Below are 18,188 nucleotides of genomic sequence, written 5' to 3' on the forward strand. Positions count from 1 at the left end.
ACAATTATTTGAGGATAGGACGTTGAGGAGTTGCTCCCCTTGAACAGATATGGAACCTGTAAGATTAACCCTAATTCTATTCTTTAATCGTTTATTACACATCAAGATTAAAATGTCAAGTCATTTCTCCTATATGTCGATTAAAAAAGTGATGTTAATATGATTTAGTGCTAGCATAGCCTTGAACTTATTATTTCGTGGTCTATTCAAAATATATCTGCACACAAATTACTACACTGGCTTTGACATCGTGTAGTTTATCTAAACAAATTTAACCCCATCATGCTACTAGCATTGACATCGTGTAGTTTATCTAAACAAATTTAACCCCATCATGCTACTAGCATTGACATCGTGTAGTTTATCTAAACAAATTTAACCCCATCATGCTACTAGCATTAATCAAAATTATTCAAAGTGCTTTGATACCCATGACCCCTTCGAGCTTGAAAGGCAAAGTAATTAATTTTAACAAAATAGATTGCCTATTATCCCAGAATGTGACCTACTCTCTGTAGTTATTTAAAGAAAAGTCGGAAGCCGTGCCACATCTCACGTGCATCACAGCCTGATACCTATGTACCTACCAACATAAAAAGCACCATGAAGCGCGTGATGTCGCCAATCATTCGACCAAGGGAGATCTGCAGCGGTCCCAGGACCTCAAAGGCTGGCATGAGGTAGGTGGTTCTGGCAAAACTGATCACATTGGCTATAGCAAACAGGACATCAGACACAATTTCGGGATCGTCTGGTTTCCAGTGGAACCGAGCTAATTGGATATCGAAAAAAGAACGCCTCGTTACTTTATGCATACGATGCGTTTCGTTATTTTGATCTAGAAAAAAAAACGTTCACAACCTTCACCTTAAAGTTCGGTTAACACAAATGAGCCGCATTGAAGGAATGAAGGAAATAAAATCATACAAATGAATAAGTATTTATTTACAGGTAAAGCGTTTATAATGTCTCGTGTTAAGAGACATAGATATCCATCGTAAAAAGATGGACCAATTTTCTTGTGCGCAATTAACATTGCTTCAAATAAAATCATAGCACCATTCTCATACTTACTTCAAACATAAATCGCTACTACAGCTCTTTATTTTTAATACAAGCTTTATATCAACATTACCACAATCTAACCAGTCACTACTACCTCTAACATAACACACATTAAACCTTTACCGGACTACTACCTCTAACATAACACACATTTAATCTTTACCGGACTACTACCTCTAACATAACACACATTTAATCTTTACCGGACTACTACCTCTAACATAACATAACACACATTTAACCTTTACCGGACTACTACCTCTAACATAACACACATTTAACCTTTACCGGACTACTACCTCTAACATAACACACATTTAACCTTTACCGGACACTACCTCTAACATAACACACATGTAACCTTTACCGGACTACTACCTCTAACATAACACACATTTAACCTTTACCGGACACTACCTCTAACATAACACACATTTAACCTTTACCGGACTACTACCTCTAACATAACACACATTTAACCTTTACCGGACTACTACCTCTAACATAACACACATTTAACCTTTACCGGACTACTACCTCTAACATAACACACATTTAAACACACATTAACATAACACACATTTAACCTTACCGGACTACTACCTCTAACATAACACACATTTAACCTTTACCGGACTACTACACATTTAACCTTTACCGGACTACTACCTCTAACTACCTCTAACATAACACACATTTAACCTTTACCGGACTACTACCTCTAACATAACCCACATTTAACCTTTACCGGACTACTACCTCTAACATAACACACATGTAACCTTTACCGGACACTACCTCTAACATAACACACATTTAACCTTTACCGGACTACTACCTCTAACATAACACACATTTAACCTTTACCGGACTACTACCTCTAACATAACACACATTTAACCTTTACCGGACTACTACCTCTAACATAACACACATTTAACCTTTACCGGACTACTACCTCTAACATAACACACATTTAACCTTTACCGGACTACTACCTCTAACATAACACACATTTAACCTTTACCGGACTACTACCTCTAACATAACACACATTTAACCTGTACCGGACTACTACCTCTAACATAACACACATTTAACCTTTACCGGACTACTACCTCTAACATAACACACATTTAACCTTTACCGGACTACTACCTCTAACATAACACACATTTAACCTGTACCGGACTACTACCTCTAACATAACACACATTTAACCTTTACCGGACTACTACCTCTAACATAACACACATTTAACACCTTTACCGGACTACTACACTCTAACATAACACACACATTTACCGGACTACTACCTCTAACATAACACACATTTAACCTTTACCGGACTACTACCTCTAACATAACACACATTTAACCTTTACCGGACTACTACCTCTAACATAACACACATTTAACCTTTACCGGACTACTACCTCTAACACACATAACACACATTTAACACACATTTAACCTTTACCGGACTACTACCTCTAACATAACACACAACACACATTTAACACTTTACCGGACTACTACCTCTAACATAACACACATTTAACCTTTACCGGACTACTACCTCTAACATAACACACATTTAACCTTTACCGGACTACTACCTCTAACATAACACACATTTAACCTTTACCGGACTACTACCTCTAACATAACACACATTTAACCTTTACCGGACTACTACCTCTAACATAACACACATTTAACCTTTACCGGACTACTACCTCTAACATAACACACATTTAACCTTTACCGGACTACTACCTCTAACATAACACACATTTAACCTTTACCGGACTACTACACTCTAACATAACACACACCTTAACACACATTTAACCTTTACCGGACTACTACCTCTAACATAACACACATTTAACCTTTACCGGACTACTACCTCTAACATAACACACATTTAACCTTTACCGGACTACTACCTCTAACATAACACACATTTAACCTTTACCGGACTACTACCTCTAACATAACCCACATTTAACCTTTACCAGACTAAGCTAAATATGTCGTATATATTAGACCTTTATGACAAGGGAGTTTTCTTCCCTGCCTAGTTTAGACTCAAATGACGATTAAAAGATGACACGATTTCTGGAGTTTCGTCAGTTATATTTATATCAGGGTTGCGGCGATGTGTTGAGATATGTCTAGATGTAACAGAGTCTGACGGGAACCGTCTGCTGTTTACTACAATCAGGCTAATAAAAGATGGTGAAAACTGGATTATGGGTGAAACTGGAGATATGGTTATCAGTAAGAATAAATCTAAAGAAGGATTTCAACAATATACAACGCTTGATTAACAGATGGATCTCCAAGAATCGATGTAATCTTAGTCAACCTTAGAGGAGGGAGTATTGATCTCGGACGCTGTACTGCATTGTGGTATTAGGTAGGCACATGTTAGTAGTTACACAAGCGTTCCGAAATGACGTAGATCAAACAAGACGTGCCTAATATGTTTTATCAAATGCCAATATTTCTTTACTCAATAACGAATACTTATTTCCCCGACAACTCAATCAAGCTTCCTTTTCTGAATCAACTATTTCATTGTACAATTGTCATAGGAAAGTTTAGTGTATACTGTTCTATAGAATACAACTTCTCATAACACAACCAGCAGAAGATTAGAGTGTGACGGTGACTACACGGTCACCTTCATCTTATAACACAACCAGTAGAAGATTAGAGTGGGACGATGACTACACGGTCACCTTCATCTTATAACACAACCAGTAGAAGATTAGAGTGGGACGATGACTACACAGTCACCTTCATCTTATAACACAACCAGTAGAAGATTAGAGTGTGACGATGAGTACACGGTCACCTTCAACTTATACCACAACCAGTAGAAGATTAGAGTGTGACGATGACTACACGGTCACCTTCATCTTATAACACAACCAGTAGAAGATTAGAGTGTGACGATGACTACACGGTCACCTTCAACGTATACCAAAACCAGCAGAAGATTAGAGTGTGACGTTTCGATGACTACACGGTCACCTTCAATTTATACCACAACCAGTAGAAGATTAGAGTGTGACGATGACTACACGTTCACCTTCATCTTATACCACAACCAGTAGAAGATTAGAGTGTGACGATGACTACACAGTCACCTTCATCTTATAACACAACCAGTAGAAGATTAGAGTGTGACGATGACTACACAGTCACCTTCATCTTATAACACTACCAGCAGAAGATTAGAGTGTGACGATGACTACACGTTCACCTTCATCTTATAACACAACCAGTAGAAGATTAGAGTGTGACGATGACTACACGTTCACCTTCATCTTATAACACAACCAGTAGAAGATTAGAGTGTGACGATGACTACACGGTCACCTTCAACTTATAACACAACCAGCAGAAGATTAGAGTGTGACATTTCGATAACTTCATGGTCACCTTCGTTAGAAAAAATGACCAGTGTGAAGCGTACCAACACTGACGTAAACAAAAAACTGTATTCTATTGACTTTGTCAACACGAAGAAAACGTTCCCAAGTATACTATTCTACTTACACGCCTCCATGAAGTAGTTGGTCGGCGAGTTCGACGGGTCCTTGATTTCATCCAAGAGAAGGTTAAAGTAGGTATAATTTGAGTGTTTCAGTAATTCATGGCCGCGCATGGTTCCATTAAAATACCTGTAAACATAGGTGCGAGGCATCAGAAATGGCACAATTCAACAATATAGATGGATGGTGATGTTTGTGATGACGGCATTGATAAAGTAATGGTGGACTTAAATACATGGGAAGGCGAGATAATTAGATTGTGTCATTTTTGTTCACAATCAGTAGCTCCGTTCTCTTCATTTAATAAAAAGTCATTTGAAGAAGCAGTCCTATTTTAGTTGGCGTTTTTATATATTTATCTATTGTCTAGTTTATTTGGTTTCTGTTGCATGTGGTGCATGCATGGAGGTCTCGTCTTTGCATCACGTGACAGGGATGAGAACTCTTTTGTGATAAAGATTCCGTCACGTGGTACACAACGTCATGTATGTTTTGTGACAATCTGTATACTGTAACATGGATACAACAAATAGCGACTGTCAGTAATGTAATTTATAAATGTTGAGTTTATACATTATATATGCAGACAGCACTTAAATAGCTATACAGCTGATATGGTTATGGCGATTTATCGTTCGCTTTAGTATAGACACAGGCAATATGTCTTTAGTAATAACACTGAGTTTTCTGTGTACTTAGGGATGACCGTTATCCTGGCGATCACCACAACTCCTGACGGGCTTTTCTATGAAAAAAAAGATAAAATTTACCATGGCCACTGTCGAAACTAAAGTGTATTACTCCTCACGATTTTTGAAAGATTTTGATAACATATATATATATATACAACCCCGGGCTCGGGGAATACCGCTAGTCAGTAAGGTTTTATCATTAGGACTGGGAAATAGACAAGAAGTTTGTTGAAAAACAGATGACCCTCCAATCATATATAGCCTTGTCTAACTCTCACTAACTGCTATATAATATGAAATGATAAATGATTTGAATGAGGAAGCCCTGCAGTCTGTGATACTTATCACAGAGGTATAGCTACTGGAACACAACAGCAGCAGCACTGTACACTGCACCTCCGCATTGTAGTCGGCATGAACGCTCTGTTGTTGTAAACAGGAAAATACTAGTTCTTGCGACAGAAACGTTAGTGGTACCCAAAACATTTCTGAAATATGTTATATTTAATCAGTTAGAAGTATCTAAATGATTTGTACAGATATTAAGTAGTATTTGTTGTACCTACATGGTAACAGATGGTAGTACATGGTCTACTTTATACTGGTCGATTTCCCGGTCAGATCACCTTGGCGGCGCCGCTTGATATTTTTGTCTTAGATATTAAGTTATTGCTACTTACAAGTCTATGTTGCTGCTTGAAAACAACAAGAAAGTACCAACATGTATTGCTTGATGAAGGAACATCCACCTACCTGCCAACTAACAACCCCTTCAGGATATTTCATGATGATAAATTGAGGCCAATTTACGTTGAATAGAAAGTTGGTATTTGTGTTCGCTATCTTGTGTTTTATGCACAACTTAATTACACATTACTACTTATATACCTGTAACTACTTTGGTTATATTGTTTATTATTATGTATCATAATGATTCGGTCTTGTCTGCTTCATTGTGAAACAGTTTCCCTCGGATTGATAAGTGAACACCTGTATATAATAAACAGATGCTTTATCTGTGAAGTTCTGCAGATTACAGAAACGCATGTGTTTAAGGTGTGTCGTACTACCTACCTGTGTGTAAGGTGTGTCGTACTACCTACCTGTGTGTAAGGTGTGTCGTACTACATACCTGTGTGTCGTACTACTTACCTGTGTGTAAGGTGTGTCCTACTACCTACCTGTGTGTAAGGTGTGTCGTGCTACCTACCTGTGTGTAAGGTGTGTCGTGCTACGTATATGTGTGTCGTGCTACCTACCTGTGTGTAAGGTGTGTCGTGCTACCTACCTGTGTGTAAGGTGTGTCGTACTACCTACCTGTGTGTGAGGTGTGTCGTGCTACCTACCTGTTGGCGTTTGTCACCTTGTATTCCGTGAAGAATCTCATAACGTAGGATGCGAGGTACATGGAGAGCACACTAAAGTCCATGAAGTTGATATAGTCGGTTAGGTAGGACCGTGCACCGGTATGGTAGATCTGTTTACACTCTATCCAAAGTAAACCTGTGGCATACAGAATACGGATAAACTTGAGGCATACAGAATATGTATAAACTGTGGTATACAGAATACGGATAAACTTGAGGCATACAGAATATTGATAAACTGTGGCATACAGAATACGGATAAACTTGTGGCATACAGAATATGGATAAACTTGAGGCATACAGCATACGGATAAACTGTGGCATACAGAATACGGATAAACTGAGGCATACAGAATATGGATAAACTGTGGCATACAGAATACGGATAAACTTGAGGCATACAGCATACGAATAAACTTGAGACATACAGAATATAGATAACCTAGGGTATACAGAATACGGAAGGAAGATATTGGTAACAGATGACAAAGGACTTATATCTAAAACACAATACAGTGAGGTGGTGACAAAGGACTTGTATCTAAAACACAATACCGTGAGGTGGTGACAAATGTCTTATATCTAAAACACAATACAGTGAGGTGGTGACAAATGTCTTATATCTAAAACACAATACCGTGAGGTGGTGACAAATGTCTTATATCTAAAACACAATACAGCGAGGTGGTGACAAATGTCTTATATCTAAAACACAATACAGTCTTATATCTAAAACACAATACAGTGAGGTGGTGACAAAGGTCTTATATCTAAAACACAATACAGTGAGGTGGTGACAAAGGTCTTATATCTAAAACACAATACAGTGAGGTGGTGACAAAGGTCTTATATCTAAAACACAATACAGTGAGGTGGTGACAAATGTCTTATATCTAAAACACAATACAGTGAGGTGGTGACAAAGGTCTTATATCTAAAACACAATACAGCGAGGTGGTGACAAATGTCTTATATCTAAATCACAATACAGCGAGGTGGTGACAAATGTCTTATATCTAAAACACAATACAGTGAGGTGGTGACAAAGGACTTGTATCTAAAACACAATACCGTGAGGTGGTGACAAAGGTCTTATATCTAAAACACAATACAGTGAGGTGGTGACAAAGGTCTTATATCTAAAACACAATACAGCGAGGTGGTGACAAATGTCTTATATCTAAATCACAATACAGCGAGGCGGTGACAAATGTCTTATATCTAAAACACAATACAGCGAGGTGGTGACAAATGTCTTATATCTAAATCACAATACAGTGAGGTGGTGACAAATATCTTATATCTAAAACACAATACCGTGAGGTGGTGACAAATGTCTTATATCTAAAACACAATACATTGAGGTGGTGACAAAGGTCTTATATCTAAAACACAATGCCGTGAGGTGGTGACAAAGGACCTATATTTGTCCAATACCTGGGTAATTACATAATGATGTCTAGAACACCATACTGTCGAGGTATAGCACACCATAGAATTATAATAGTTTGTATCCCTCACCTTTGGAATTTGATATTTGTGTTTGTAGTGATTACGTCATTTTTGTAATCTATGTATTTAGAACATTATTCAAATATTGTCGATGTATATTTACCTAATATCCAAAACACTATACAGATTTGGACATGAGTGAGAAGTGTGCTGGATGGCCTTAAAGTTTCCTTCATTAGGCTCTGTATCTTCTCATCGTGCGAGAGGTGCACGAACGCCGGACTGTTCATCTCTCTTGTGGAGGTAATGGAAACACCGCTCTCGGTCAGCCGGAAGGTCGCGGCAGCCAGTAGCACGAGGAAACACATGTGTGACGTCGTGTGGGTGATGAATTTGGTCACGGGGCAACGCATCACAGATCCAGCCTAAGGACGTGAAACAAGTCAGACACAATCAGATACACTTCTCCACGCTGAGATAAAGGATCAGATATTTAAGAATTCAGTAATAAAGAAAAAACAGCCATAACAGCAAGTAACCAAATTGTCCATCACGGACTGGTAGTGTTATACCAGTAATGTCTTATCTTATCTCGGACTGGTAGTGTTATACCAGTAATGTCTTATCTTATCTCGGACTGGTAGTGTTATACCAGTAATGTCTTATCTTATCTCGGACTGGTAGTGTTATACCAGCAATGTCTTATCTTATCTCGGACTGGTAGTGTTATACCAGCAATGTCTTATCTTATCTCGGACTGGTAGTGTTATACCAGTAATGTCTTATCTTATCACGGACTGGTAGTGTTATACCAGTAATGTCTTATCTTATCACGGACTGGTAGTGTTATACCAGTAATGTCTTATCTTATCTCGGACTGGTAGTGTGATACCAGTAATGTCTTATCTTAATATTTCTCATTGATCTACAATTGACTGGTAGTGTGATACCAGTAATGTCTTATCTTAATATTTCTCATGTATCTACAATAAACTTGTGGTGCTATATCAGTTATGTCTTATCTTAATATTTTCCCATTTATCTACAAAAGACTGGTAGTGTCATATCAGTAATGTCTTATCTTAATATTTCTTATATTTCTTCAATGGCCTGTTAGTTTTATATAAGTAATATCTTTATTGTGAGTGCTCCGGGTTCAATACCGGGATGGACTTGGCACTGGTTTAGGGTCTGACTATCGAACGAGTGACATCGATCTGGGCTACACGGAAGCGAAGGATGTGGTCTCATGAACGATTGTACCCCTCGTTTGTCAGTTCCTCAAACTGTTTGTAATGACCTTGAACCATGACCTCGTTTATGGAATCGATTACATGTAAAAACCTGTCCTGTGCTTACATACTGCTTCCTCTGCCATCTAATTGACAAGTGTGACCTATGGAGCATACCCGATGATTTGAGTTTGACTGGCAAGTGTAAAACTCTGCCCTGGGACCATCGATCCCAGAACGCCTAACTCGCATATTATTGGTTAATTGAATCGGTGCAGAGCCAACCAACACAGCTTATCAGTAAGAACAGCCAGTGGTTTATACAGCATAATATCGTTACCCTGACAGCTTGCATAGAAACACAACAATTTGTCAAACATTCCGGAAAGTATAGATATCTCAAATTATATGGAAATAGAAACACAACGATATGTCATAACATCCTGGAGGTATAGATCTCTAATATTATAGGGATAAGGAAAAACAACAATTTGTCCTAACGTCCTGGGGTTAATGATACCTAGCACTACAGGAATATAGAAACACGACAATATCTCCAAACGGGGTTAAAGATCTCTAGCATTACTAGCTCAGGACGGGTATCGAGTACAAAAATAGATGAAGCGATGGGAAATGAGGATAGTTTCGAAGTAAAACTGACTATCAGTCATACCTCTTAGTAATATTGTCAGTGACAGCGAATTGTAAAGAAGAAGTATGCTTGGCACACGTGGACAACACATTGCTGTCATGTGCACTAGATGTAATATTCCTGGTAATTGTCTGTCTTCAATAAAAGGTTTGAAATGTTTATATCTTTAATTGTTACAAAATAAATACACACATGAATAACACGTTTAGAATAAATAAGTCGCTTACACAACAAGCCTAACGTTTTCAGCGAACGTTGGATGGGGCACTGCTGTACTTTCGGCCGTAATTCTCTGATCGCTTAAAACGTTTGCATCAACAGATGTGACCTAGCGTCAAAACATCTTGGAAAACACTTAGTTGAACGGGATTACAGGTCCTGGTAAGAGCTGTTGAGACTGGCGAAAACATATTGGTACAGATGATATCGTGTGTTTACCCTAGAACCTGTACAGATACAGAGAGAACTTACTGATGTGCCCGGGTACAATGTAGATTAATGAAGCATTTATTCATACAAAATGTAAGCTAAGAATTGGATTCATATCCAGAATTATCATGTTGCAGTGTTTGCTTGTAGTAGCTGGCGACCAGTTTAATGAACATCATACAGGAGGCCGCGTATTATCTATGGTAACATGGTTAAGGTGTGTGGCATAAGGTAATGATACAGGTGTAAAGATAATACAACCTTGTTACGTATCACAGGTAAAACAGTAGCCGTAAATACAAGGTCGAGTAACATTTACCTTTGTGTTAGGAGCCATTACGTAAGCTACACACATCACAGGTATACACGGAATAAAGCACACGGCAAACGCAAGCTGCTTCCAGGACGGTAGCGACTGCAGAAATCCCATCTCAGACCCGTACCACAAGGTCGTCATGTGTTGCTGACAGTTAGGATGAGCAACAAACTGAAAAGAATTAAACGGAAATATGTTTTTCGTTCAACTTTACTTTTTTGTCGAGTTTAGTATATATCCAGATGATCATCAATTTTATATTAAACCATACTTATCTTTATATGTAGTTTACAGGGTTTTGTTCGAACGTCAGGTAAGTCGGTTAAAAATAAGTGTTCGTGCTCACAAAAAAACATCTATAAAGTTTCTCTATGTTTATTTTTGATAGTTCAAGAGAATTTATTAATGCGGTTTGCAAAGAACAGTTCGTGATCTCAATATTATGAATGACTTTTATTTGGACAACGCTCTGATCAGCATTAAAACATTGGTGATAATTGTCCAGAGAAACAACCAAAAAATCCACATATCACCAAAATAATAGTTCACATTCAAATTTGATGAAATTATGACAAACAATGAGGAACAGAAAGATTAACTTCTATAATGTTCCGAAAGGGTAAGCGTCTTCTGCTTCATTGATGGCATCCGCCATGTAAATCTTGGTCAATCCAAAGAGAACAACAACGGAATGACTTGCAAACATTTATATAAGACGTCCGAGGAATCCATGGTCCACAATGTATTTACAAAGAAAGGAGTTGCGGTCCCTTGGCTATTACAAAAAAGACTAGTAATACAAGTTCCTGGTCCCAAATGTATCTAGAAGTTTATGAGGTGTTCTAAAAATTAAAAATGATTACATTTTCCACTGTTACCTTTTTCTCGCGGTAACGTATGGCCATTTTGAGTCTGGCGAGAGGATCAACACGGACATCTTCTCCACATCCGGACCCTTCACTGAACACAGCCTCTACTTCCTGTGTTCCACGACACATGTCCATCAACTCACAGGCGAAGTTCATACATTGCTCGACTAGACCTAGGTATTCAGCCTGGGAAACAGACATGTATATTATTGTCAGGTATATCAAAAGAAACATTACGGAAACAAGACAAGCACAGAGGAAGTTATCAAAGTGGGACAAGGCACCGACATCTTTGTCAGAGGAAGTTTTCAAAGTGGGACAAGACATACACCGACATCTTTTTCAGAAGAAGTTATCAAAGTGGGACAAGACATACACCGACATCTTTGTCAGAGGAAGTTATCAAAGTGGGACAAGACATACACCGACATCTTTGTCAGAAGAAGTTATCAAAGTGGGACAAGACATACACCGACATCTTTGTCAGAAGAAGTTATCAAAGTGGGACAAGACATACACCGACATCTTTGTCAGAAGAAGTTATCAAAGTGGGACAAGACATACACCGACATCTTTGTCAGAAGAAGTTATCAAAGTGGGACAAGACATACACCGACATCTTTGTCAGAGGAAGTTATCAAAGTGGGACAAGACATACACCGACATCTTTGTCAGAGGAAGTTATCAAAGTGGGACAAGACATACACCGACATCTTTGTCAGAAGAAGTTATCAAAGTGGGACAAGACATACACCGACATCTTTGTCAGAAGAAGTTATCAAAGTGGGACAAGACATACACCGACATCTTTGTCAGAAGAAGTTATCAAAGTGGGACAAGACATACACCGACATCTTTGTCAGAAGAAGTTATCAAAGTGGGACAAGACATACACCGACATCTTTGTCAGAAGAAGTTATCAAAGTGGGACAAGACATACACCGACATCTTTGTCAGAGGAAGTTATCAAAGTGGGACAAGACATACACCGACATCTTTGTCAGAAGAAGTTATCAAAGTGGGACAAGACATACACCGACATCTTTGTCAGAAGAAGTTATCAAAGTGGGACAAGACATACACCGACATCTTTGTCAGAAGAAGTTATCAAAGTGGGACAAGACATACACCGACATCTTTGTCAGAGGAAGTTATCAAAGTGGGACAAGACATACACCGACATCTTTGTCAGAAGAAGTTATCAAAGTGGGACAAGACATACACCGACATCTTTGTCAGAGGAAGTTATCAAAGTGGGACAAGACATACACCGACATCTTTGTCAGAAGAAGTTATCAAAGTGGGACAAGACATACAACGACATCTTTGTCAGAAGAAGTTATCAAAGTGGGACAAGACATACACCGACATCTTTGTCAGAGGAAGTTATCAAAGTGGGACAAGACATACACCGACATCTTTGTTAGAGGAAGTTATCAAAGTGGGACAAGACATACACCGACATCTTTGTCAGAGGAAGTTATCAAAGTGGGACAAGACATACACCGACATCTTTGTCAGAGGAAGTTATCAAAGTGGGACAAGACATACACCGACATCTTTGTCAGAAGAAGTTATCAAAGTGGGACAAGACATACACCGACATCTTTGTCAGAAGAAGTTATCAAAGTGGGACAAGACATACACCGACATCTTTGTCAGAAGAAGTTATCAAAGTGGGACAAGACATACACCGACATCTTTGTCAGAAGAAGTTATCAAAGTGGGACAAGACATACACCGACATCTTTGTCAGAGGAAGTTATCAAAGTGGGACAAGACATACACCGACATCTTTGTCAGAAGAAGTTATCAAAGTGGGACAAGACATACACCGACATCTTTGTCAGAAGAAGTTATCAAAGTGGGACAAGACATACACCGACATCTTTGTCAGAAGAAGTTATCAAAGTGGGACAAGACATACACCGACATCTTTGTCAGAGGAAGTTATCAAAGTGGGACAAGACATACACCGACATCTTTGTCAGAAGAAGTTATCAAAGTGGGACAAGACATACACCGACATCTTTGTCAGAAGAAGTTATCAAAGTGGGACAAGACATACACCGACATCTTTGTCAGAAGAAGTTATCAAAGTGGGACAAGACATACACCGACATCTTTGTCAGAGGAAGTTATCAAAGTGGGACAAGACATACACCGACATCTTTGTCAGAAGAAGTTATCAAAGTGGGACAAGACATACACCGACATCTTTGTCAGAGGAAGTTATCAAAGTGGGACAAGACATACACCGACATCTTTGTCAGAAGAAGTTATCAAAGTGGGACAAGACATACAACGACATCTTTGTCAGAAGAAGTTATCAAAGTGGGACAAGACATACACCGACATCTTTGTCAGAGGAAGTTATCAAAGTGGGACAAGACATACACCGACATCTTTGTCAGAGGAAGTTATCAAAGTGGGACAAGACATACACCGACATCTTTGTCAGAAGAAGTTATCAAAGTGGGACAAGACATACACCGACATCTTTGTCAGAAGAAGTTATCAAAGTGGGACAAGACATACACCGACATCTTTGTCAGAGGAAGTTATCAAAGTGGGACAAGACATACACCGACATCTTTGTCAGAGGAAGTTATCAAAGTGGGACAAGACATACACCGACATCTTTGTCAGAGGAAGTTATCAAAGTGGGACAAGACATACACCGACATCTTTGTCAGAGGAAGTTATCAAAGTGGGACAAGACATACACCGACATCTTTGTCAGAAGAAGTTATCAAAGTGGGACAAGACACTGACCGACCGTATCGGGGAATTATGTAAGATACAACACAAGTACAACAGGTACATTGTGTAGGTAAGTTATCAGGAAGTTATGTATGATACAACAGGTACATTTTGTAGGTAAGTTATCGGGGAGTTATGTAAGATACAACAGGTACATTTTGTAGGTAAGTTATCGGGGAGTTATGTAAGATATAACAGGTACATTGTGTAGGTAAGTTATCGGGGAGTTATGTAAGATACAACAGGTACATTGTGTAGGTAAGTTATCGGGGAGTTATGTAAGATACAACAGGTACATTGTGTAGGTAAGTTATCGGGGAGTTATATAAGTTATAACAGGTACATTGTGTAGGTAAGTTATCGGGGAGTTATGTAAGATATAACAGGTACATTGTGTAGATAAGTTATCGCGGAGTTATGTAAGATACAACAGGTACATTGTGTAGGTAAGTTATCGCGGAGTTATGTAAGATACAACAGGTACATTGTGTAGGTAAGTTATCGCAGAGTTATGTAAGATATAACAGGTACATTGTGTAGGTAAGTTATCGCAGAGTTATGTAAGATATAACAGAAGTGCAACAGGTAAGTGCGTTGTCAGGGGAACAAGTAGATTAGTAAGAATAATATAAAATGTTGATCAGTGGGTTTATCATCAGACAAATTCATTTGATCATGTACTAAAGTATAACGCTGTCCTTCATTCTGACCTTCTTAAAAACCACTCACTTATAATAACAAAATATATCGTACTTATTAGAGTGACGAATATTAAGAGTACCGGACGACAACGTGGTGAATGTATCTATTTTAAGGCACAGCGACATAACGTGCTTACCGACGTACCATGAACTCTTTCTCGACTTCAGCAAGGTGCATCATTTCCTGTCGCAGTTCAAAAGTGGTCATAATTGGGTCTGCACTGGATAGCGCCATGTAGGCCGGGCTGGCCAGCGCCCGGTAGGCGTTCAGTCTTGACCTTGACCTTTTTAGTGCATCATAATTTTGCTTTGAGATACAGTCTGAACATCTACAAGAAATTGGGTGAGGTCGTTCTATCCGATGGTTTCTTGACAGAAACATCTGAACTATTTCATGGTTATTGTAGTGACTGGCAAGAATGATAGGTGTTATGTCAGGGGGAAACTGACTTTTTTCCTCTGTCCTGAAGAAAGCCTCATTGACGCCTGATATAAGAAACCTATCTTCTCCCGCGATAAAATTGGGATGTTCTGATATGACCTTGACAATTTTTGTGGCACCTTTACTGATGGCGTGAAGTAATGACTCTTCTATGCAGCCAAAAGACAGATTATCCAGAAGGATTTCTATCACATCAATCTTCTCACTATCCACCGCTAGGTGGAGGGCGTTACGCCCCATGTAGTCAACACAGTTAGCGTTAAGTGTGCCGTCTTGGTTCTCCTCCTCCAATGTTTCCCGTACAATTCCTGCGTCTCCCAGCGACGCGGCATTCAGATACACACGTTCTTCGTCCGTCAACTAAAACAGAAAATAGGCTATATTAAAGAAAACACGTCAATACATACTCTGACGTTAAACGAAAGATGATTACGTCAATGTGTTGAGAACAACGTCGTATTTCTGTAGCTAAAATGACGTTAAACGAAAGAAGATCACGTCAATGTGTTGAGAGCAACGTCGTATTTCTGTAGCTAAAATGACGTTAACCGAAAAATGATTACGTCAATGTGTTGAGAGCAAAGCCGTATTTCTGTAGCTAAAATGACGTCAAACGAAAGAAGATGACGTTAGTGTGTTAAGAGAAACGCCTTATTTCTGAAGCTAAAATGACGTAAACCGAAAGATGGTTACGTCAGTTTGGTGAGAGTAACGCCGTATTTCTGTAGCTAAAATGACGTTTCATAATGGGACCATGATGGTAACTACAAAAAATAGGCTTCATCAAACTGCATTGTTTAAAACCCCAGTGTTATGGCTTTATCTGTCAACCATAGACATCTTTCACGGAATCGTGATATTTGGAACAAGTCATTGAATACCAACCGCGGTATACATTACTATCTAGTAGAAATGAGAAAATTCGCGACATGAGTATCGAATTTTTTCATCTAAATGGAAAAACCGTCCCAGTTGGTACCATTGTGGGTAGAGATTGTGGTAAGAGCCGGATATAGAAGTGTCTGTTGTGTCCTTCGTGTCAAGGAAGTGATCCTGTTGTGGTTAAAATGAACAATATTCCATCTCAGTAGGCGATAGTATGATGGAAAAATATGTAGCATCCGCGTGAATCCTCCCTGACAGACCGAAACTCTGTCCAGTGGATACACGTATATCCTCCCTAACAGACCGAAAATCTGTCCAGTGGATACACGTGTATCCTCCTTACCAGATCGAAACTCTGACCAGTCGATACACGTGTATCCTTCCTAACAGACCGAAACACTGTCCAGTGGATACACGTGTATCCTCCCTAACAGACCGAAACTCTGACCAGTGGATACACGTGTATCCTTCCTAACAGACCGAAACTCTGACCAGTGGATACACGTGTATCCTCCCTAACAGACCGAAACTCTGAACAGTGGATACACGTGTATCCACCCTAACAGACCGAAACTCTGACCAGTGGATACACGTGTATCCTCGAAACTCTGACCAGTGGATACAAGTGTATCCAACCTAACAGACCGAAAATCTGTCCAGTGGATACACGTGTATCCTCCTCCCAGTGGATACACGTGTATCCTTCCTAACCGAAACTCTGACCAGTGGATACACGTGTATCCTCCCTAACAGACCGAAACTCTGAACAGTGGATACACGTGTATCCACCCTAACAGACCGAAACTCTGACCAGTGGATACACGTGTATCCTCCCTAACAGACCGAAACTCTGACCAGTGGATACACGTGTATCCTACCTAACAGACCGAAACTCTGACCAGTGGATACACGTGTATCCTTCCTAACAGACCGAAACTCTGTCCAGTGGATACACGTGTATCCTCCCGAACAGACCGAAACTCTGACCAGTGGATACACGTGTATCCTCCCTAACAGACCGAAACTCTGACCAGTGGATACACGTGTATCCACCCTAACAGACCGAAACTCTGACCAGTGGATACACGTGTATCCTCCCTAACTGACCGAAACTCTGACCAGTGGATACAAGTGTATCATTCCTAACAGACCGAAATTCTGTCCAGTGGATACACGTGTATCCACCCTAACAGACCGAAACTCTGACCTGGATACACGTGTATCCACCCTAACAGACCGAAACTCTGACCAGTGGATACACGTGTATCCACCCTAACAGACCGAAACTCTTACCAGTGGATACACGTGTATCCTTACTAACAGAACGAAACTCTGTCCAGTAGATACACGTCTATCCTTCCTGACAGACTGAAACTCTGTCCAGTGGATACACGTGTATCCACCCTGACAGACCCAAACACTGACCATTGGATACACGTGAATCCTCCCTAACAGACCGAAACTCTGACCAGTGGATACACGTGTATCCACCCTAACAGACCGAAACTCTGACCAGTGGATACACGTGTATCCTCCCTAACTGACCGAAACTCTGACCAGTGGATACAAGTGTATCATTCCTAACAGACCGAAATTCTGTCCAGTGGATACACGTGTATCCACCCTAACAGACCGAAACTCTGACCTGGATACACGTGTATCCACCCTAACAGACCGAACCTCTGACCAGTGGATACACGTGTATCCACCCTAACAGACCGAAACTCTTACCAGTGGATACACGTGTATCCTTA

At 39.6% G+C, this 18,188-nt stretch overlaps 1 protein-coding gene across 1 annotated transcript in view; it reads right to left on the minus strand.

Moving 5' to 3' along the window:
• The window catches only part of LOC132561670 (short transient receptor potential channel 7-like), a 65,682-nt gene that overhangs the window by 23,015 nt on the left and 24,479 nt on the right, over window positions 1-18,188 (minus strand). The window contains 7 exon segments of the mRNA XM_060226373.1: window positions 588-772; window positions 4,639-4,763; window positions 6,673-6,829; window positions 8,309-8,570; window positions 10,778-10,945; window positions 11,653-11,829; window positions 15,253-15,909. Of these exon segments, the coding sequence (XP_060082356.1) occupies window positions 588-772; window positions 4,639-4,763; window positions 6,673-6,829; window positions 8,309-8,570; window positions 10,778-10,945; window positions 11,653-11,829; window positions 15,253-15,909 (1,731 nt within the window).

The sequence above is a fragment of the Ylistrum balloti genome, unplaced genomic scaffold (assembly GCF_031769215.1).
Source record: "Ylistrum balloti isolate Yb309-2 unplaced genomic scaffold, AGI_CSIRO_Ybal_v1 Utg371262, whole genome shotgun sequence".
NCBI lineage: Eukaryota > Metazoa > Mollusca > Bivalvia > Pectinida > Pectinidae > Ylistrum > Ylistrum balloti.